At 52.8% G+C, this 22,664-nt stretch overlaps 1 protein-coding gene across 2 annotated transcripts in view; it reads left to right on the top strand.

Moving 5' to 3' along the window:
• ERCC2 (ERCC excision repair 2, TFIIH core complex helicase subunit) overlaps positions 1 to 22,664 on the top strand; it is a 1,394,405-nt gene that overhangs the window by 1,287,663 nt on the left and 84,078 nt on the right. For both annotated transcript variants that reach the window (XM_069207765.1, XM_069207766.1), the window contains one exon: positions 11,345 to 11,417. In XM_069207765.1, the coding sequence (XP_069063866.1) occupies positions 11,345 to 11,417 (73 nt within the window). The remainder of the gene's footprint in view (positions 1 to 11,344; positions 11,418 to 22,664) is intronic.

Raw genomic sequence — 22,664 nt, 5'->3', positions numbered from 1 at the left:
ACTGGACCTGGCACAAGGTGTAAGTACCTCTGGTACCCACTACAAGCCAGGCCAGCCTCCTACAGTTTGGAGGACAGAGATCAATAGGGTTAGGAATGTGCCCCCCCTTCCCCAAAGGGAATGGGCACCAGAAGGGTGTAGCCACCCTCAGAGTTAGTAGCCATTGGCTACTGCCCTGTGACCCCTAAAAACACCCCTAAATCTTGTACTTAAGGGCTCCCTGAACCAAGCTAGTCAGGTTCCTAAGGACCTCAAGAAAAGAAGGACTGCTGATCTGAAAACCCCACAGAGAAGAAAAGGAGACAGCAACTGACTCGGCCCCAGCCCTACCGGCCCGTCTCCTGCTTCAAAGACCCTGCAACTCCTGAAAATCCTCCAGGGAACTGCCTGCATCGCCGAGGACCAAGAAACTCCCATGGACAGTTGATCTGTCCAACAAAGGACTCCCACCTCACTCCAGAACCACTCTGCACCCACGGCCCGTGTCCAGGTGGACCAACTATCCATAGAGGACCCCCAGGCGATTCTGACCAAGTGTCCACCCTGGGCTGTCCCATCCTTAACGACGCCTGCAGAGGGAATCCCAAGGACCCCCCACTGACCGCCCGGGATGAAGATTTCCGATGCCTGGAGAAGCACTGCACCCGCAGTCCCCAGACGAGAGAAACCGCCCACCGGTGCAGCAGTGACCAGCAGGCGGCCCTTCTCCCTGTCCTGTCGGTGGCTTGCCTGAGAAGCCCCCCCTGTGCCTCGCCTGCAGCAGCTAAGTGACCCCCGGGGTCCCGCCATAGAGTTCCATTGGGAACCCGATGCCATGTTTGCATCCTGCAACCGGCCGCCCCTATGCCACTGAGGGTGCGTGTTTGGTGCCTACTTGGGAGACCCCCAACCCCCCCCCCCCCCTCCCCCCCCCAGTGCTCCTCTAAACCAGCTTGGTCTGCCCTCTGACAACACGAGTAATCACCTGCAGGCAGCCCTGAACCAGAGTATCCCCTGTCTCCATAGGGGCCCACATAATTTTGGCTCTTGTTTGACCTCTGCACCTGACTGGCCCATGTTGCTGGTGCAGGGTGTTTGGGGTTTTCTTTGAGCCCCCAACAGTGGGCTACCTATGCCCCGGAGAGTGAACCTGTAAGTCGATTACTTACCTCCAAAACTGTATTGTACTTTCTTCCTCCAGGAACTGTTGAAAATTGCAGTGTCTACTTTTAAAATAGCTTTTTGCCATTTTTAAGAAAAATGTGTACATTTTTGTAGGAAGTTGGCTCTGTATATACTATCTCAAAGTAAGAGATAGTGTGCACAGAGTCCAAGGGTTCCCCCAGAGGTAAGATAGTAGCAAAATTAGATAATTCTAATGCTCTATTTTGTGGTAGTGTGGTCCAGCAGTAGGCTTATCAGAGGGTAGTGTTAAGCATTTGTTGTACACACACAGGCAATAAATGAGGAACACACACTCAAAGACTTACTCCAGGGCAATAGGTTTTTATGTATAAAAATATATTTTCTTAGTGTATTTCAAGGACCACAGGTTCACGATTTGAAGTAAACATATAAAATACAAGGTACTTCACACAGGTAAGTTAGGATCTTTCAATGAAAGCAATATCATATACAGTCTTTGTTAAAATTGCAATAAGCTATTTTAATAGTGGACACAGTGCAAAAATCAACAGTTCCAGGGGGAGGTAAGTAAAGGTTAGATTGTGAGGTAAGTAAGACACTTACAAGTCTCAGTTCCTGTACATAGGCAGCCCACCGTTGGGGGTTCAAGGCAACCCCAAAGTTACCACACCAGCAGCTCAGGGCCAGTCAGGTGCAGAGGTCAAAGAGGTGCCCAAAACACATAGGCGCCTATGGAGAACAGGGGTGCACCGGTTCCAGTCTGCCAGCAGGTAAGTACCTGCGTCCTCGGGGGGCAGACCAGGGGAGTTTTGTAGAGCACTTGGGGGGGGGGGGGGGTTGAGACACACATGTAGGCACACAAAATACATCCTCAGCGGCACAGGGGCAGCTGGATGCAGTGTGCAAAGGAGGCATCAGGTTTTAAATAGGATTCAATGGAGGGACCCAGGGGTCACTCTAGCGGTGCAGGCGGGCACAGGGGGGGCTTCTCGGGACAGCCACCACCTGGGCTAGGCAGAGGGTCGCCTGGGGGTCACTCCTGCACTGAGGTCCGGTTCCTTCAGGTCCTGGGGGCTGCGGGTGCAGTGCTTGGTCCAGGCATCAGGTCCCTTGTTACAGGCAGTCGTGGTCAGGGGGAGCCTCTGGATCCTCTCTGCAGGCGTTGCTGTGGTGGTGCAGGGGAGTCGTCTCAGGTTAATCACAAGGTCGCAGTCACCTGGGAGTCCTCTCTGCAGTGTTGGTTTGCTGGAGCTCGAGCTGGGGACGTCTGGTGCAGAGTGTGAAGTCTCACGCTTCCGGCGGGAAGAGTGAGTTCTTTGGAAGTTGCTTCTTTGTTGCAAAAATTTAGCTGTTTTTGAGCATAGCCGCTGCTCACAGGAGTTTCTTGGTCCTGGGGGTCAGGGCAGTCCTCTGAGGCTTCAGAGGTCGCTGGTCCCTGTTGGATGCGTTGCTGGTTGCAGGTTTTCAAACTCAGGAGACAGGCCGGTAGGGCTGGGGCCAAAGCAGTTGCCGTCGTCTCTGCAGGCTTGTAGGTCAGCAGTCCTTCTTTGTAGTTCAGGTTGCAGGAATCTGATTTCCTGGGTTCTGGGGTGCCCCTAAATACTACATTTAGGGGTGTGTTTAGGTCTGGGAGGGCAGTAGCCAATGGCTACTGTCTTGGAGGGTGGCTACACCCTCTTTTTGCCTCCTCCCTGTGGGGAGGGGGGCACATCCCTAATCCTATTGGGGGAATCCTCCAAAACTAAGATGGAGGATTTCAAAAGGCAGGGGTCACCTCAGCTCAGGGCACCTTAAGAGCTGTCCTGACTGGTGGGTTACTCCTCCTTGTTTTTCTAATTATCTCCTCCAGCCTTGCCGCCAAAAGTGGGGGCAGTGGCCGGAGGGGCGGGCATCTCCACAAGCTGGGATGCCCTGGGGTGCTGTAAAAAAAGGGGTGAGCCTTTGAGGCTCACCGCCAGGTGTTACAGTTCCTGCAGGGTGAGGTGTGAAGCACCTCCACCCAGTACAGGCTTTGTTCCTGGCCAAAGGCACTCTCCCCATGTGGCCAGCAACTTGTCTGGTTTGTGGCAGGCTGGCAGGAACTGGTCAGCCTACACTAGAAGTCGGATTGGTATTCAGGGGGCATCTCTAAGATGCCCTCTGGGTGCATGTTACAAGAAATTGCACACTGGCATCAGTGTGCATTTATTGTGCTGAGAAGTTTGATACCAAACTTCCCAGATTTCAGTGTAGCCGTTATGGAACTGTGGAGTTTGTGTTTGACAAACTCCCAGAACATATACTCTTATGGCTACCCAGCACTCACAATGTCTAAGGTTTTGCTTAGACACTGTAGGGGCATAGTGCTCATGCACATATGCTCTCACCTGTGGTATAGTGCACCCTGCCTTAGGACTGTAAGGCCTGCTAGAGGGGTGACTTACCTATGCCACAGGCAGTGTGAGGTTGGCATGGCACTCTGAGGGGAGTTCCATGTCGACTTAGTCTTTTTCTCCCCACCAGCACACACAAGCTTTGAGGCAGTGTGCATGTTCTGAGTGAGGGGTCCCCAGGGTGGCATAATACATGCTGCAGCCCTTAGAGACCTTCCCTGGCATCAGGGCCCTTGGTACCAGGGGTACCAGTTACAAGGGACTTATCTGAGTGCCAGGGCTGTGCCAGTTGTGGAAGCAAAGGTACCGTTTAGAGAAAGAACACTGGTGCTGGGGCCTGGTTAGCAGGGTCCCAGCACACTTTCAATCAAAACTTAGCATCAGCAAAGGCAAAAAGTTAGGGGGTATCCATGCCAAGGACTCATTTCCTTACAATTTTTGATTCCATTCAAAGTCATGAATATACCTATGCAAAGTACCTTTCATTTAATGTACTTAACTGCTAATTGAATCTTGTGGTTCTAGAAATAAATGAAGAAAGAATATTTTTCTATATCAAAAACTTATTGGTCTGGAGTTAAGTCATTGAGTGTGTTTTTCTCTTATTGTCTGTGTGTGTACAACAAATGCTTAACACTACCCTCTGATAAGCCTAACTGCTCGACCACACCACCACAGATAGAGCATTAGTATTATCTATTATTGCCTCTGTCAAGACTCTTGGGGAACCCCTGGATTGTGCACACTATGGCCCTCATTACAACATTGGCAGTAAAAGCCGCTTACCGCCGTGCAGAAGACCGCCGAACCCGCGGCAATCCGCCACAGCTATTATGACCCACAGCATGGAATCCGCCACACCAAAGGTCAGTGATAAACTGGCGAAAACAAAACCTCCACCGTCACGCCAACAGAAATACGCCCACACTATCACGACACACGAATCCACACGGCGGTCTTTCAACCATGGTATTCCATTGGCGGGACACACCGCCGCGCTCAAAATACACACACACATACAAAACACAGCCACATTGGACAATTCAACATACACACACCTGATAGACATACACACACCACTCCCACACACCCAATACAATATAAAACACACACCCACATCACCCACAAACCCCTACAACCACTATTGAGAAAGAAGCACAGAGAGAGACACTACCATCAACAATACTAGGATCCACAGGCACACCAGACCATCACCCATATAACTTCCACGCACCTCACACAACACCCCACTACATATCAGCACACTTATCACCACACACACCACCCCCCACCCCATGGCACGGCAAAGACACCCCAGGTTCTCTGAGGATGAGCTCAGGGTCATGGTGGAGGAAATAGGCCAGGTAGAGCCACAGCTATTCAGATCACAGGTGCAGCACACTTCCATTGCAAGGAAGATGGAGCTATGGCGAAGAATAGTGGACAGGGTCAATGCAGTGGGACAGCACCCAAGAAATCGGGATGACATTAGGAAGAGGTAGAACGACCTACGGGGGAAGGTGCGTTCCGTGGTCTCAAGACCCCACCTTGCGGTTCAGCAGACTGGAGGCGGACCCCCACCTCCTCCCCCACAACTTACAACATGGAAGGAGCAGGTCTTGGCGATTTTGCATCCTGAGGGCCTCGCAGGAGTAGGAGGAGGAATGGACTCTGGTAAGTCAAATCTTAACTATTACATCCCCCACCCTACCTGCATGCCATCACATACCCTCACCCCATCACTCCAACTCCTCACAAATGTGCCAACATCACAAACCACACATCCTAACACCAAGCCCTGCATGCAACACCAAATCATGGACACCCATCAGCAAAGCATGCCCACTGCACAAACCCATACACCCCCCTTAAACCATCATCACACAAGGTCCCACACAGGAATGCAAGCACTGGGGTACACGGTCACCCACCCATTGCACACCATGGCACACACAGATGTAATAAACATCCTTTTATACCCCTGCAGCACCCCTATCCAATGTCACTAGATAGGAGGGTCCACACATGTCCACACCACCAACAGAAGAGGCCCACAGTGATGACAGCAGCTCTGTCCAACTGGATCTAGATGACCAGCCCGGCCCATCGGGGACCTCGGGACAGTTGGTTCCCATCACACAGTCACAGGGCACTACAGAGCTTCCCCCCTCTAGAAACACCAGCACAGCACCCACCCAGCGGACCCATACCTCTGTCCCCAGGACACGTCAATCAGCAGTGTGTCCACCACTACAGGGAACCCAGGCTAACCCACCACCCCAACAACAACAGCTCTTTTAATTGTAATGTCAACATACCTATGTCACACAGCTCTAGTCCATGAGGAATCAAAGCAGATGTCACACAGTCACCCACATCTGTGAAATCGTAAGGGAAAGTGACAACTCAGTGACCATACACTGGTTGAAAACGACAGACAGTAGAGAGGTAGTAGTGTTAAAGTACATGTAGAAGGCAGGTTTGTATTCTTACCTGTGTCTCACTGGAAATATTGCAGGATCACCGAGTCCCTGTTGCCCATGTCCTCTTCTTCTGCTTCATCATCTTTACTGTCCACAGCCTCCACAGCTGCAACAACACCACCATCTGGACCATCCTCCTGCAGAAAAGGCACTTGTCGTTGCAAAGCTAAGTTGTGAAGCATACAGCAGGCCACGACGATCTGGCACACCTTCTTTGGTGAGTAGAATAGGGATCCACCTGTCATATGGAGGCACCTGAACCTGGCCTTCAGGAGGCCGAAGGTCCACTCGATTATCCGCCGTGTTCGCCCATGGGCCTCATTGTAGCGTTCCTCTGCCCTTGTTGGATGGGCGCTTGAGGGCATCACAGCAGCCACAAGGGGGTGAGTACACTCTCATCCTGCTGATTTGGTGCGCAGTGGAGGGGTCTGGGTGGAGGAGGTGGGCTGTGGGTTTCCCTAGGCCAGGGCGAGTTTAGTTGGCAAGGCCCCTCCGTAAGGCCAGGCCATGTGGCACCCTACCCCACCTCTGTAGAGTGCCAAGTACCCCTAGTCATGCCCCTGTGTCATCCATGTGTGCAGATGTCCTCCATAGCCTAGAAGGCCATTTCCCAGGGATTGAACAGTGGAGCCCAAGAGCGCGGCGTAGTGCAGGGGGCTTCTGTGTCTGTCGTGTCCGCCAACGGTAGTGGTAATGCATGCACTGAACATGTCTTTCTTCTGTCGTTCCCCACCCTTTTTGTGGTCTCTCTGTTCTTGTGTGCATTAGCATCATCAGGCGGAGGAGCAGTGGCACCGGAGCTTGAGGGAGCTGCATCCCACATGGCCATGGAGGGCGAGACTATGGACTTGGAGTTCACCAGTGGGACGGAGGGCGAGGGGAGCTCTACGGCAGGGACATGAGCTGACACCAGCGACACAGACTCGTCCTCTGATGGGAGCTCCCTTGTGTTGGCGGCAACATCTGTGCCCCCGCATCTAAAGGTACAGCCGCCACCCCCCCTACCAGCATCGCCCTCCCAGCAGCCCCTCAGCCTTTGCCCCGTGACCGCTCACCCAGGAGGGTGGGCATCACCTTCGCCCCAGGCACCTCAGCCCGTGCCCCTGTCACCCCTGCTGCCCTCAGTGAGGAGTCACTCATTGTTGGGCAGTCTACCATTTTGAATGCCATCCAGGGTGTCGAAAGGCAGTTGCAACAAACAATGCATTCCCGGAGGGCATTCATTGTGGTCAGACGGCCCTTCAGCGAGCTTTTCAGACTCTGGGCTCAGCACTGATGGCAGCCATTGTCCCTGTCTCTAGCCTCCCCCCTCCAACTTCCTCCACCCAGACCCAATCCCAGTACCCCAGCCTATCCCAAGCACACCTTCAGACCAGCATGCACACACGTCAACACCCAAGGGAAGCTCTGGCAAACATAAGCACCACACATCCCACAGGCACTCACGCAAGCATCACACACATGCAGACACACCAACATCCACTGCCTCCACTGTGTCCCCCTCCTCCTCGTCTCCCTCCTCCCTCCCAGTCTCTTCTACACTCACACCTGCATGCACTACATCTACAGCCACTACTGCCATTCACCAGCACACCCACCACCATACCCCGCTCACGTGCAGTCACCACCCTACTACCATTCACACGTCCCCTGTGTCCTCTCCCAGTGTGTCTGTGACGCCACCTCCCAAGATACACAAATGCAGGCACACACCCACCCAACAGCCATCCACCTCATGACAGCCTCCAGCCCATGCACCTTCACCCAAAGTCACCAAACAAACACCTCCTACAACCACAACCTCTTCCTCCACTCCCAAACCCCCTCCAGCTACCCGTCCCAGTGTCTCCAAAAAACTTTTCCTGTCCAACCTTGACCTCTTTCCCACACCTCCCCCACCCCGTCCATCGCCTAGGGCCTGACTCTCCAGGTCCCAACCTAGCACCTCAGCCACAACATCTCCGGGACCAGTGGTGCCTGTAGTCACCGGAATCTGGAGTGCACCGGCCACCAGGGCAGCCAGTGTGGCACGGAGCCACAGCACGGACAGTCCCCCACCTGTCAAGCATCAGAAGTTGGCCAGTGCCCGGCAGGAGAGGGGGAAGACTCCAGCCAACAAAGCCGCTCCCAGGGGCCTCGGTGGGAGTGTGGAGTCAGCTGCGACACCTTCCAGGGTGGGGAAGGGCCACAAGAAACCAGGAAAGTCTGGGAAGAGCAGCATGGCGGAGGAGACCGCCATCATCCCCGCTGCCCAGGAAGCCACCGCCATCATCCCCGCTGCCCAGGAGGCCACTGCCATCATCCCCGCTGCCCAGGAGGCCTCTGCCATCATCCCCGCTGCCCAGGAGGCCACTGCCATCATTCCCGCTGCCCAGGAGGCCACTGCCATCATCCCCGCTGCCCAGGATGCCACTGCCATCATCCCCGCTGCCCGGAAGGCCACCGACATCATCCCCGTTGGGACAGAGAGGAACGCCAGCACAAGCTCCGCTGGGACAGAGAGGACCGCCAGCACAAGCCCCGCTGGGACAGAGAGGACCGCCAGCACAAGCCCCGCTGGGACAGAGAGGACCTCCAGCAGCTGAGACACTGCAAAGGAGCCCGCCGCCTCAAGCACCGCTGAACAGGTCTCCGCCGCCTCAAGCCCCACTGAACAGGGCACCGCCAGCACCAGCCCCGCTGAACAGGGCACCGCCAGCACAAGCCCCGCTGAACAGGGCACCGCCCGCTCCAGCACCGCTGAACATGGCACCGCCGCCTCAAGCCGCGCTGAACAGGGCACCGCCAGCACAAGCCCCGCTGGGACAGAGAGGACCGCCAGCAGCTGAGTCACTGCAAAGGAGCCCGTCGCCTCAAGCACCGCTGAACAGGTCTCCGTCGCCTCAAGCCCCACTGAACAGGGCACCGCCAGCACCAGCCCCGCTGAACAGGGCACCGCCAGCACCAGCCCCGCTGAACAGGGCACCGCCAGCACAAGCCCCGCTGAACAGGGCACCACCCGCTCCAGCACCGCTGAACATGGCACCGCCGCCTCAAGCCGCGCTGAACAGGGCACCGCCGCCTCAAGCCGCGCTGAACAGGGCACCGCCGCCTCAAGCCGCGCTGAACAGGGCACCGCCGCCTCAAGTACCGCTGAACAGGGCACCGCCGCCTCAAGCACCGCTGAACAGGGCACCGCCGCCTCAAGCACCGCTGAACAGGGCACCGCCGCCTCAAGCACCGCTGAACAGGGCACCGCCGCCTCAAGCACCGCTGAACAGGGCACCGCCGCCTCAAGCACCGCTGAACAGGGCACCGCTGAACAGGGCACCGCCGCTCCAAGCACTGCTGAACAGGGCACCGCCGCCACAAGCACCGCTGGCCCATGAGCGCCAAGGGCACTGACGCTACTGAGTCCGTCATGAGCAGGATGAAGCACTCTGGGCACAGAGCCCCCTCCAGAACCAGTGGAGAGATACATCCACTACCTCTGTCCTTAGCAGGATGAAGCACTCTGGGCACCATGCCCCCTCCAGAACCAGTGGAGACTGTCATCCACTACCTCTGTCCTTAGCAGGATGAAGCACTCTGGGCACAAGGCCCCCTCCAGAACCAGTGGAGAAAGGCATCCACTACCTCTGTCCTTAGCAGGCTGAAGCACTCTGGGCACCATGCCCCCTCCAGAACCAGTGGAGAGATACATCCACTACCTCTGTCCTTAGCAGGAAGAAGCACTCTGGGCACAAGGCCCCCTCCAGAACCAGTGGAGAAAGGCATCCACTCGAGAGATTGTGGCTTTGCACTCCCCAGGATGGAACAGTGGGCAAACCACCCACTGTAGAGACTTGAGAGACTGTGGCTTTGCGCTCCCCAGGATGGAACAGTGGGCAAACCACCCACTGTAGAGACTTGAGAGACTGTGGCTTTGCACTCCCCAGGATGGAACAGTGGGCAAACCACCCACTGTAGAGACTTGAGAGACTGTGGCTTTGCACTCCCCAGGATTGAACAGTGGGCAAGTGGCCCCCTCGTGGATTTGGCGTTGTGCACTCAACCGGATGAGGTCCCCCCCCCTTTCCCTCCCCCTGAGGTGCCTGTTTTCTTGCTCTCTGATGCCCCTGCAGTGTTCTCTCCATCATGGTCGGGGATCTTTTGTGGGCCTCGCCCATACCGTGTGGGCCCAGTGTTCCATGGACTTCATGGGAGCACTACCTGGACTACTAAGCTTGGTGTATTTTTTGTTTATGGTGTATATATATATTTTTGCGTACTTGATTTTAATATATTACAAAGGTTACACTCATTTCCTTTTGTCTTTGCATTCTTCCAGGGGGGTTGGGCGTAACTATAATGTATAAATATGTATTAGTGTGTGTGTTGTAGTGGGTGGGGGTGGGGGTGTTGCGTGTGTGTGTGTGTGTCCCTGTTTTTTCCCTCCCCTGTGTCGTAGGTGCAGTACTCACCGTTGTCTTTGCCGCCGGCGTTCGTGCTCCTGGTAGAGGAGCAAGAAGATGAGGGCTGGCAGGATGTGCAGCTCTGGTTCCATGGCGTCCGGATTCCTCGTAGGGGGTGTGTAGAGGTGAACGTTTTCCCTTCGAAGTCCTGTTTCCACCGTGTTTTTGTCCGCGGTGAATCCGCCCCGGAAAAGGTGGCGGATTGGTAGTTTGTGGTACTGTGGGCGGTACTTTGTCTTCCGCCTGTCTGTTGGCGGTGACCACCGAGCTGTTTGTCTGTACCACTGTGGCGGTCGGAGTGTTAAAGTGGCTGTCTTTGTTGGCGGTTTCCGCCACGATCGTAATTCAATTTTTTTTACCGCCGGCCTGTTGGCGGTCTTACCGCCGCTTGAACACCTTCCGCCAGGGTTGTAATGACCACCTATATCTCATTTTGATATAGTATATACAGAGCCAACTTCCTAAACACAGCAAATGCTTGATCTATATAGGTCACTGCCTCTGGTTCCTTTTTAACTCAAAGGGTGTACTCTTGTGTGTATTATACTCCTAAATGAGTCTTTGACTGTCAGATCACCATCCCTTTGTGGAGCACCTCTTAAACCGCACAAACTAAAGGAGGCCTACGAGTAACGGAGACCTCTATTGTGAAAATGATGCATGAAAGGCTTAGATACAGACTTGGTGAAATTTTAGCTTTGTAAAAAGTCTGCCTTGCTTTCCTCCATGGTACTGACCTTGAAAATTTGAAGCAGTGCCTGATGGGCTGCTATCAGACTGGATTCAATAGTGTCAGATTTTCCTAAGAAAGAACCACTTGTAGTTTTAAAAAGTACTGCTAGGTCTTACAGAGCCACTGAAGGGTAAGTTTTTGAATTACTGAAAAGTGCAAAATGAGTAAAGTCCATATTTTATTTATCTCTGGTCTTAGGCATGTGAGAATGGACGTGGAGCAATCCTGTTGTCTGTGGCCAGAGGGAAAGTGTCAGAAGGCATTGACTTTGGTAAGTGATAATTGTGTTCCTATATCTAAAGGGAATTTCACACTTTGGTGTCTGTGATTCAGAGGCAGGATTCCTGGAAAAAGCTTTCTCTGCTTGGGTCAAGTGCCACTGACATGACTTTGTTGGAGGATCTCACAGTGCTGTAGTCCTATGGCACGGACAAGTGCTGCTTGGGTGAAGGCTCAAAGTGCTGCTTTCCTTTAATATTGATGAGGCATTGCATGAGAAAACTTGCAGCACTATATCAGAATAGGCTTTTCACTTTAATAATCTTTTAAGTCATTGCCTTTCAGCCCCTTTTTTCATCTTTCATGTATATGGGATGCCCTTTCCTGCAATGGAATTGTCTAGAATACCTTTCAGAATTGCGGAAGGAAATTCTGTACACAAATGTGGCTTTGTTAGAACCTTGGTTCCATACACCCACTCTGTCTTCTGTCTTAATTTCCTTTTTCTGTCTGTCAGATTCATAAGTACCTCTAACCTTGAGTAGAGCAGTGTGCAAGTGGTTGATATAAAACAGTTATTAACTAGAGGACATGAATTTGAGAGATAAAACATAGAGACCAATAGTAAGTACCAAATTAGATGCATCTTTTGGAGGGTGGGGTATATATCTGATAGAGGCTTCTAGCTGCAGATTCCTTACCTTAGAATTCTGGGATGTCAGCATCAAATCCGGCTCCACGTGGTGCCATCAGCGTCGTTGGAGTCGTCTATGATGTCACGGCCTCCTATATAGACACCACCACGGCGCGCGTACGTCAGTTCTTTTCCTTTCGTGCCGGTTAAGTGCAGACCCGGAAAGAGCTACCCCTTTTTAGACGGCTTTGTCGAAGATTTTTCTAATTGTCTGAGCGATGTTTTTGAGAAAGACAGGATTCAAACCGTGTGGTGCATGTCATCGCGCCATGTTGGTTACGGATCCACACCAAGTGTGTCTCTGGTGCCTTGAAAAGGACCACGATTCGAAGTCGTGTACCGACTGTCGGGCCATGGCCCCAAAGGCCTTGAGAGAGAGAACTCGCAACCTTCTAGCAGCCCGGCAGCCGTCTTCGGTTAGCGTGACTCCGAGGAGGTCATGGTCCCGCTCTAGGAGGAGGTCGTGGCACTGCTGCAGGAGCCCCAAGTCGTCATCTTCGCATTGAAGGTCTTTCGGGCATTCAGGTAGGAGGCACAAGAAGAAGAAGAAGTTCTATCAGGCTTTGACTTTGGCACGACCGTAGGCCGACGAGGTGTCCAGGGAACATCAACGTTCCAAGCTCAGCTCCTTGGGGCCGTCACCAGGACCGACTCTGCATCTTCCCCCTTTCTGGGGACTGGAGCGACCCCCGCTCAAATCAAAGAATTTTACGAGGCTATGGCCCTCATTACAACCCTGGCGGTCGGTGTAAAAGCGGCTGTAATACCGCCAACAGGCCGGTGGGGATTTTTTTTTAATTACGACCATGGCGGTGACCGCCATGCAAAGCCAACACTTTTACATATCGACCGCCAGGGTGGTAACGACCGCTGGGCTGGAGCTGTCACTAGGCTGCCGGCGGTATCAGGACCTCGCATACTGCCATGGATTTCGTGGGGTTTTCAAACCGCCACGAAATCCATGGCGGTAGGCACTATCAGTGCCAGTGAATTTGTTCCCTGGCACTGATTGGGGTTTCCCCCTCCCCCCTCCCTCTCCCCTGATTCCTCCACCAACACCCACGACCCCCTACCACCCCCCAAAGGTGGTAGGACCCCACCCCGCCCCCTGCCCCCCACACACACCCACCACAACCCTCTACACGCACGCTCACACCACTCATACACACACACACACACATACCTGCACACATGCACACAGACATATACGTCACATTTCCCATACACACATTACACCTCCCACATGCATACATGCACTCACACAACCCCTCTACACACTCACATGCACACCCCCATGCACGCACACAACACACAACACCCCCCGACCCCCCTCCCCTAACGAACGATCACCTTACCTGTTCCGGTGATCCTCCGGGAGGGAAATGGATCCATGGGGGCTGCTCCGCCTCCAGCACCCCGTCACCAGAACACCGCCACGCCAAATCCTGGGATGTGATTCGGTGGGCGGTGACGTGGAGGTGGAGCAGTCTCCACTTCACCGCCGACCGCTAGTATGGCTGCTGACGGCTCTCCGTCCGAAAAAGGGCGGAGGGCTGCCAGCAGTCATGATACGGGTGGCGGAGCCAGAGTAACCTCGCTGGTTTTCGAAAAAGAGGGCCTATGCGCCGTGTTTTTAAGTGGGCTACACCCTCGGTGGGTCTTCGGTCCCTGCGGGGTCAGCAGGGGCCCCATCGAATTCGATGTCGGCGGCTTCGGCCTCAACGCCTTTGGGGACCCCGGGATCCGATATTGGATCCGGACTAGCGCCGGTATCTCACAGTCTACCTCCTCCAGCACCGGGCCCGACGCTCCCTCCACCACCGGCACCCACTGGTGGTGGTAGCCCCATACTCATTCCGGGTGATTTGGAGCCGGAATGACGTCTTACAATGCCAGCCAGCCACCCTGTTCCGCAAAGCTCAAGCCCTCCTAGTGGGATTCTGCAAGACCTTGTCCGTCCAGTTGGGGGGAGGATTCAGTTTCATTTACCTCACTGGCAGTCCATTACATCGGACAAATGGGTCTTGCAGATCATACAGAAAGGCTGTTTCCTCCCTTTCCTGTCTTTCCCTCCCACTATCCCTCCAGAAAAAGAACGGCTGATGGGTGATCAGTTGGTCTTTCTCTGCGAAGAAGTTACTGCACTCTTGGCCAAGGGAGCCATAGAAAAGGTCCTGATGTCAGAAGTAGGCAGTGGTTGTTATTCTCGCTACTTTCTGACTCCCAAAAAGAACAAGGCCCTTTGCCCTATCCTGGATTTAAGGGATGTCAATCACTTCCTCAAAAAGGAGAAATTCAAGATGCTCATTCTTGCTCAGGTCTTGTCTGCCTAGACCAAGGAGACTGGATGGTAGCGTTGGACTTGCAGGATGCATATTTTCACATCCCCATCCTGCCTGCCCACAGGCGTTACTTGCGGTTCAAGGTGGGCCACGAGCACTTTCAGTTTACCCTGCTCCCTTTCGGCCTCACCAGTGCCCCTCGGGTGTTCACGAAAGTGATGGCGGTGGTGGCAGTCATCTGCGCAGGTTAGTGATTTCAGTCTTCCCCTACCTGGATGACTGGCTGTTGAAGGTTCCGACGCCCCAGGCTCTCGTCACCCACCTCCGGACTATGGCGAACCTCTTGCACTCGCTGAGTTTCACTATAAACGTGCCAAAGTCACACCTGACTCCCTCTCAGAAGCTCACTTTCATTGGAGCTGTTCTGGATATAGTGCAGTATCCGGTCTATCCTCTCGAGCAGCGAGTCCAGGATATTCAGCTTATGATACCGATGTTTCGACCTCTATCCTGGATTTCGGTGAGACAGACTCTGAGGCTGTTGGAACTTATGGCTTCCTGCATCCTATTAGTCATGCATGCCAGATGGCATATGAGGGCTCTGCAGTAGGACCTGAAGTTCCAATGAGCACAGCATCAGGGAAATCTTACTGACAAGGTTAAGATCTTGGAGGGAACTGCAAAGTATCTGCAGTGGTGGTTAGTGAACTGCGATTGGGTCAAAGGCAGACTCCTCTCCCTTCCCCAACCAGATTTTACAGTAGTGAGATGCGTCACTTCTGGGATGGGGCAGCCTTCTGGGAGAGGTGGAGATCAGGGGCCTCTGGTCTCCGGCCGAATCCGGGCTCCATATCAACTTGTTTGGAGCTTTGGCCGATCTGGCTAGCATTAAAGGTATTTCTTCCTATTGTGAAAGGGAAGGTAGTGGAGGTGTTCACGAACAACACTACAGCAATGTGGTACTGCAACGAGCAGGGTGGTGTGGGCTCGTGGACCCTTTGTCAAGAGGCGCTACGTCTCTGGCCATGGCTGGAACGCCAGGGCATAACCATGGTGGTTCAACACCTGGCAGGTTTTCTGAACGCTAGAGTGGACAAACTCAGCCTGCTATGCTTAGCGGATCACGAATGGTGTCTCCATTCGGAGGTGGCGTAAGGACTCTTTCAGCAGTGGGGAGAGCATTGGTTTGTGCGTTCTCTTCGGAGGCGAACAGATCTATGTCAGCAGTATTGCACGTTGGAGTTTCCAAGGCAGCTATCGCAAGGCGACGCTTTTCGTTGTGAGTGGAGCTCAGGCCTCCTGTGCGCCTTTCCGTCCATACCACTTCTGCCCAGAGTTCTCAAGAAAATGAAGAACGACCAGGCCCATGTAATCCTAGTGGCTCTGGATTGGTTTATGACCTCCCTCCCGAAGTCTGTGATGTCATTCTGGCAGCCAGGCGTCCCTCTACTAAGACGGTTTATGCCTGCCGTTGGAAACGTTTTGTATTATATTATACAGAGAGGTCTATTGATCCTCTTTCTTCTTCTCTTTCTAATATCCTTCTGTCACTTGCCCAACAGGGTTCCTCTTTAGGGACTCTTACGGGCTATCTTTCTGTCTTATCGGCTTTTCTTCGCTTGCCTGACCAACAGTCTTTGTTTAAGTCCCCTATTGTACAGAAATTCTTAAAAGGGCTTGTACATATGTTTCCACCTACGCCTTTTGTTATGCCCCAGTGGGATCTTAATCAAGTGCTTACTTTTCTAATGTGTGCTTCTTTTGAGTCTTTACATAATTGTCCTCTCTGGCTGCTCACTATCAAGACACCCTGATAAGGTAGTCCTCAGAACTCGTGCCTCTTTCCTCCCCAAGGTTGTGACCCCTTTCCATCAGGATCAGAATATGACCCTGCCCACCCTCTTTGCTCCGCTGCATCCCTCTAAAGAAGAGGAACGTCTCCATCGTCTGGACCCAAAAAGAGCGTTGTCATTCTACCTTGACCGCACAAAAGAGTTCTGGGTGGAGGACCAACTCTTTGTGGGATACCTTGGTGCAAAGAAGGGGCGGGCAGTCCAGAAACGAAACATTTCGTGCTGAGTCGTTCTCTGCATTAAAATTTGCTATGCTTTGGCTAAGAAGCAGATCCTGAGGGCTTGAGAGCTCACTCTACCAGAGGGAAAGCTGCTACCACGGTGTTAGCTCGAGGCGTGCCGGTACTAGACATCTGCCAGGCGGCAACGTGGGCTTCCTTGCACACGTTTGCAAGACACTACTGCCTGGATAGCCAGGTGAGAAGAGAGGGGCATTTTGCTCGGACGGTCCGGCAGGACTTCCTTGTGTGAAGTATATCTTCGTAACCCACCGCCAAGAGTTATAGCTTAGGTATCTATTCTAAGGTAAGGAATCTGCAGCTAGAAGTCTCTATCAGATGAACAAGTTACTAACCTTCGGGAACAAATTATCTGGTAGAGACTCTAGGTAGCTGCAGATTTCTTACACCCACCCAAGCCTCGATCTTTACCCTTTCTCCAGGAAAGTTCATTTTGCTCAGACAATGAGGAAAAAATTGGTTCTTCCATGACTCTGCACTTCTGGCGTGGGAAGTTGTGGAAATGAACTGACATATGCGTGCCGGGGAGGTGCCTATATAGAAGGCCGTGACGTCACAGACGACTCTAACGATGCTGACGGTGCCACGTGGAGCCGAATGACGCACGTGGAACTGAACGACGCCCCCGACGACACGCACAGGGTACTGCTCAGCAGGAAAATTCCGAATTCGATTCTAATCCCACGGAGTTCTAAGGTAAGGAATCTGAAGCTAGACAGAGTTTCTACCAGATGATTCGTTACCGAAGATAAGTAACTTGTTCAACTGGAAGAAGCCAGTCAGCCTGTGTTTCAGTTCATTTTATAAGCTACCAGCTCTTTGGCCATCAGGTTCCTAAAGTGCCAATAGTCACTAGATAGTATCTATAAAAATAAACCAGATTTCCAGGACAGGCCAAGTTAATTCACGTTTTCCAGTAGGTGATGCCACAAGATTAATTACCTTCATGATAACCTATTGCTAAACTCTCAGGAACATGCTCTGGCAGAGCTTAAATGATAGACGGTAGTCCATTTTATTTTCTTTAGTCTTGTACTGAAAAGGATAGAAATGGAACTTGCCTTGAGTGCTTTTGAAATTGAGCAGTTTCAAGGCCATTGTCTTTTCTCAAAGTTGCTGAGACAACAAGTGATTGAGCCTATTCATAAGTGAGCCCTCTCAGCCATAAGGACCACTACTAATGAATAACTAGACCTTTTCTAGATAGGGGCTAAAATGTATCCACCATATCATTCTAGATCTGGATAAAAGACAGCTTCTTCCTCCTGCTCTGAGATTAACAAGCAAGTAGTCCTACATTTCTATATGCTGACCACTCAGGTTTGTTCAGGTTCAGTCAGGCCAGGCCCATTTTCTATCAAATAAGTAGCTGAATAACTATCTCTGCTCTGTAAGCTCCTCGTCTGTGTCACCCACCATATGCAGATCGGTCTGCACCTGATCCCCACTTTATTTGCCTGACGGCAAGTCGATGTACCCGAAGTCAATTCAGAATTGGGCAGGGAAGCTCCCAGAGGTGCAGCAGAAGAAAGCTCCATGCTGTTCTTGGTCCCAATCCAGTCCCAAGGGAGACTGCGGGCCCGTTCTCGGAGCCTATACTGGGGACAATCTTCATCCTTCGCCAAGTTATCGTTGGTCAAAGTTGTGTACGTTGAAAAAGCACAAGAAGAAGTTGTTGAAGGGTTCTTCGGTTTCTCCTAGCAAGCATCATGCTTCTAGGCCCTGTTTTTCACTCCATCCCTGGAGCTGGATGGTGGATCTGGTGTAAGTTTCTTTGAATTCCCCAGAGCAGGAGAGACCCTTGCCCAGTTCAAGGAGTTTTATGACGCCATACACTTCATCTTTGATTCAACGTCTCTCTCTCTGGTGCTCCTTCAACCCCCACAGAGCAGAGAGATGCCCTTGCTGGGTTAGCACATGTGGGTCCTCCCCCAATGCCAGCTGGGCCCTCTAGAGCCACTTGTGGATCTAAGCTGACGCTGACGCAGACACCAGTACCAACACCTATTCTAGTTCCAGTTCTCTCTGCGCCATTTTGAGCACCACCAACACCACTGTTGCCAGCCAAACCACATCAGCTCGTCCTGGACCTGCCACCCTTTGACAGACCCAGAGGAGAGATGATGATGAAGAAGGCTGTGGCTTCATAGAAGATGAATTCTACCAAGGGGAGAACTGGGATGAGTAGCTGAGCAACTCTAGTGGTCTGGCCACACCATGGAGGAAGGAGCTTCTTGGTCTATGGTGGTGCGAAGGCAGCAGAATTCCTTGACCTGCATGTCCCCTCTTTCGGGTAAAGATTAATGTCTTGACTGAGGTGCTTCAACAGGAGGTTAGCTCTGTGGAGCACCTACTCCCCTTTAATGAGGCCCTTACCAACATTCTACTGGGGGCCTGAATCAAACCTCCACAAGGGCTCCTGTGTGGAGAAGTGTGGCACAATGGTTAGAGCGGCAGACCCTGAAGCAGAGATCTGGCTCAAGACCAGGGTTCAACTCCCGCTTCGACAGGTCTTGGGCTCAATTCCCTTGGACCAGATAATTCTCGCCTCAGTGCCTAATCTAATTAATGAGTCCCACTCTGCAACTCTGGGCAATAGCTTGCTTAATCTCCACAACGGCCCCAACAGCGCTTGGATGCCTGGCTTCACCCTGGGGGTGCCCAGGAGTGGGCACCTCACAGGGAAAAACCAGGAGGGGTTCCATAGCGGTATGAGTACAGCACCTTGAGACCCTAACGGGTGAGTAGTGCGCTATACAAGTGCAAAGTTTACAGTGCACATGATGATTGCCCGTCGTCACTGTCCCGACCCTGGTGACCCCTGCCTTCATTCCTCTACAGAGAGCCGGTTGTGCAGGCCTCGACTGCCAGACTGAACCTGAGCATATTCCAAGGCTCCTCCTAGATAGGGAATCAAAGAGGCTGAACACCTTTGAGAAGAGGATCTTTTCTTTCACCATCCTGGCATTGTGGTCAGGGATCACAGCATGCCTCTTGGGCTAATACTGTCCCACCTTGTGGTCCCCGGTTGCACAGCTGCTGCCCATGCTTCCTGAAGGGGTCAGGGGCATCTTAGACAAGGAATTGCTAAATTGTTAGAATGCATCAAAGTTCACCATGATGTGTGGCCTGGACACCACAGACGCACTAGACAGGGCTGTGGCCTCAACAGTGGTACTCCTGGCTGAGATAATCTGGATTTTCAGGGGAGGTCTATTCTTCCTTTGGATTTATGCCCTTTGAAGGCTTCTGCTTATTTGGCAATAAGGCTAACACTGCGCTTTAAGAAGAGTTGTGTCACCACCAGATCCCTATGCCTCTCCTTGGCTTCCTGTCAACAGCACACTTACTTCCACCCCTTCTGTGGCCACAGCTGGGTCTTCCAAGTGTATCTACAACCAACATCCAGCATATAGTTCAATTCCCCACCACTCCGCCTGCCGCAGCCTCCAAACCTTGTTAATGGGCCTTCAGCGCAACACACCATTCCGTTGGCAGCAGGGCCAGGCACCGCCTGCCTCAATGGTGAGCAATAACCTCCGTCAAGTGGGTGCTCCAATTGTAGAGCAATGTTATGCCCTGCCATTCTTGGAAACACTGCCACTGACGGTGGACAGTTTCTTCTTCCTACGTCAGGAAATGCATGCCCTGTTGTATAAAATAGCCATTGAGAGTACCAGCATCAGATGCATGGTGTGGTTGTTATTCCCACTACTTTGTGGTGCTGAAAAGGTAGATCTTCGCCCTCTCAATGCCTTCCTACGGAAACAGAAATTCAGGATGCTCACTTTGGAGTGTGTGGCCTAGAAACATGGCCGACAGGACATAATCCTCCAAGCTCCCGCCTGGCCTAGTCTTTTAATCCTTCTAACTATTGCCAAATCATTCAGCATCCTGTTCTCCTAAAGCTGCCTCCCTTCCTGAGCCTAGCAGCTGACCTTAGACTGCCACTCTTCTGGTACTGGTGGGTGCGAGAGACCAGAATCTGTGGTGCGGCAGGCCTGAGACGAGGAGCGGCCCACAGAGTTGCGGAGCCGTCCGAGGTGACAACATGCTGGGAGGTGACTTCCTCAGTCCTCGACCCTCCAGCTCATCGGAGGAGCTGGTGCCTGCCATCTGGGATTGCGGGCGGCCCCCAGCTGCCAACAGCCTGGCTAAGAGTAAGGAGTGGCTGGGCAGGGCCTAGACATTGCAGAGTGCTGGTCATGGTGCCCCAGGCTTCCTGTACAACATCTCCATACCAGCGAGGCCTGCATGACTCCGGGGAGTGCTGTGGTCTCGGCGAGGCCATCATCTGATGCTGCGGCCCCCAGCGCCCAAGCCCTTGTGCCGCATTGAGAGCACGATAGCTCCGGGCTACAGCACTGTGAGCTTGGTGCAGAAACCGCATTGGAACAGAGGAGACAAGCAACGCCTCCTGTGGCATATGTCTCTCACTGAGCCGGCAATACTTCAGAGACCCTCAACTTCATTGAGAGGACAGCTGCCTGACCCCATGCCTGGTAAATCCCCATGGTGACAGTGTGGGCCATACTGGAGCTGCGGAGTGCCTACTAAGAGACCGCTAACCTCCTGGGATGAATGGTGAGCTGCTGGCTAATCACCTGTCATGGTACATTCACACAGCAAGGTGAGGAGAGTCCAGCCAGAAGGGGCACTATACCCCGCAGACATTGGGGAGGTAATACACCCGACTTGACTGACACAGTCCCAAGACTATGTGCTAACTCATGTAGTCAGCCTAGTATTTGAGAATACAGGGTGTTTTATGCCCCTGTGTGTGTGGGAGACCCCTGTGATTTTAGCTGCTGAAAGACGCTATCTGGAGACTGGAGACCCCCCTGATCATCAAAAGTGACCAGCTCCTTGTGGGGGGGGGGGGGGGGGAGTCTGGGCAACTCCCTAGAGGGCATACTCTGGTCTTTGGGGGCCTAAACTGTCGCAGAGAGAGAAGCCACTAGAGGGCCCCGCGAGATGAAGGTCATTCTCTGCTCATACACCTGGTAGCGAAAGCCGCAAATAGCAGGCCTGGGCCATGAATTGTTTGCGGGGGACACATTGTTAGTCGGCGGTAGCAGTAGACTTTGCTGACACAGAGCTCCGGTATTCACTGCAGGCCTGAGAATGCCCCTTGAAGCAGAGCCACACATTACCAGAGCCTGATCACTCTTCCTCTTTGCATGCCTGAAGGAAGGGCTGTTGAGGGCACCCACGGAGAGGTGGCCTAAAGGTATTAAGATGCTGAAAAGGCAGTGGCAGAGGGCCTAGTAAGGCCACTCAGTCAGAACGCTGCTGAAGCCGTGGGCAAAGATAAGCCGGCCAGCTTTCATGCATCCAATCCCATTACCCAATGTACTAGTCCGCGCCATCCCACCCAAAGGTAACTCTCAAAATGGGCGCTATGGAGGCAGGAGATCCTCTGAAGGGGTGCGCTGAGCCCTCGAGTGCAGAACTGCTGGCAGCTATTCAGGGGTCCAAGACATCTCTTGAGCACTAAATAGAATCCGTATCCATAGATATAAATCTCCTCCGGGCGGACCTGAGGAAGGTGGTAGACAAAGTCAGATTTGCGGAGACCAACATCGCAGATCTGCAGAGGGAAGTAAAAGACCTCAAGCGGCAGATGAGACAGATCAAAATGGCTGCTGCAGAGCTAGTGAGATGAGTGGAGGATGCCGAGGGACGCTCCTGCTGGAGTAACATCAGAGACTTATCTGTGTGCCTGGGGTGTGCCAATTGTGGAAACAATGGTACATTTTTAGTGAAAGAACACTGGTGCTAGGGCCTGGTTAGCAGGGTCCCAGCATACTTCTTAGTCAAGTCGGCATCAATATCAGGCAAAAACTGTGTGTGTGTGTGGGGTGGGGGACAACTGCAACAGGGAGCCATTGTCCTACAACATCTTTTGGTGAAGTTGGTTTTTAGATTGCGTGTTAAAAAATGGCACTTGTAGAAAGTAGGCATTTTCTTGCTTAAACAATTCTGTGACTGTTTGTGGATTCCCTGTCTGGGTCAATTTGACAATTGGGCTGTTTGCACCTCTCCTCTAGACAGTGACACAAAGGGAGCTGGGTCCTAGCCTGCATATTCTGATGGACCATTTGGTTGGAGGGGAGGAGTGGTCACTTACACCTGAAAAAGCTGTGCCTGCCCTCACACAATGCAGTCTCAAACCCCCTGGTGTGTCTCTGGTGCCTGGCCTTGGCAAGGCAGGATCTTGAAAACAACAGA

This window comes from Pleurodeles waltl, chromosome 9 (genome assembly GCF_031143425.1).
Source record: "Pleurodeles waltl isolate 20211129_DDA chromosome 9, aPleWal1.hap1.20221129, whole genome shotgun sequence".
NCBI lineage: Eukaryota > Metazoa > Chordata > Amphibia > Caudata > Salamandridae > Pleurodeles > Pleurodeles waltl.
This window is presented reverse-complemented; position numbering and strand designations above follow the sequence as displayed.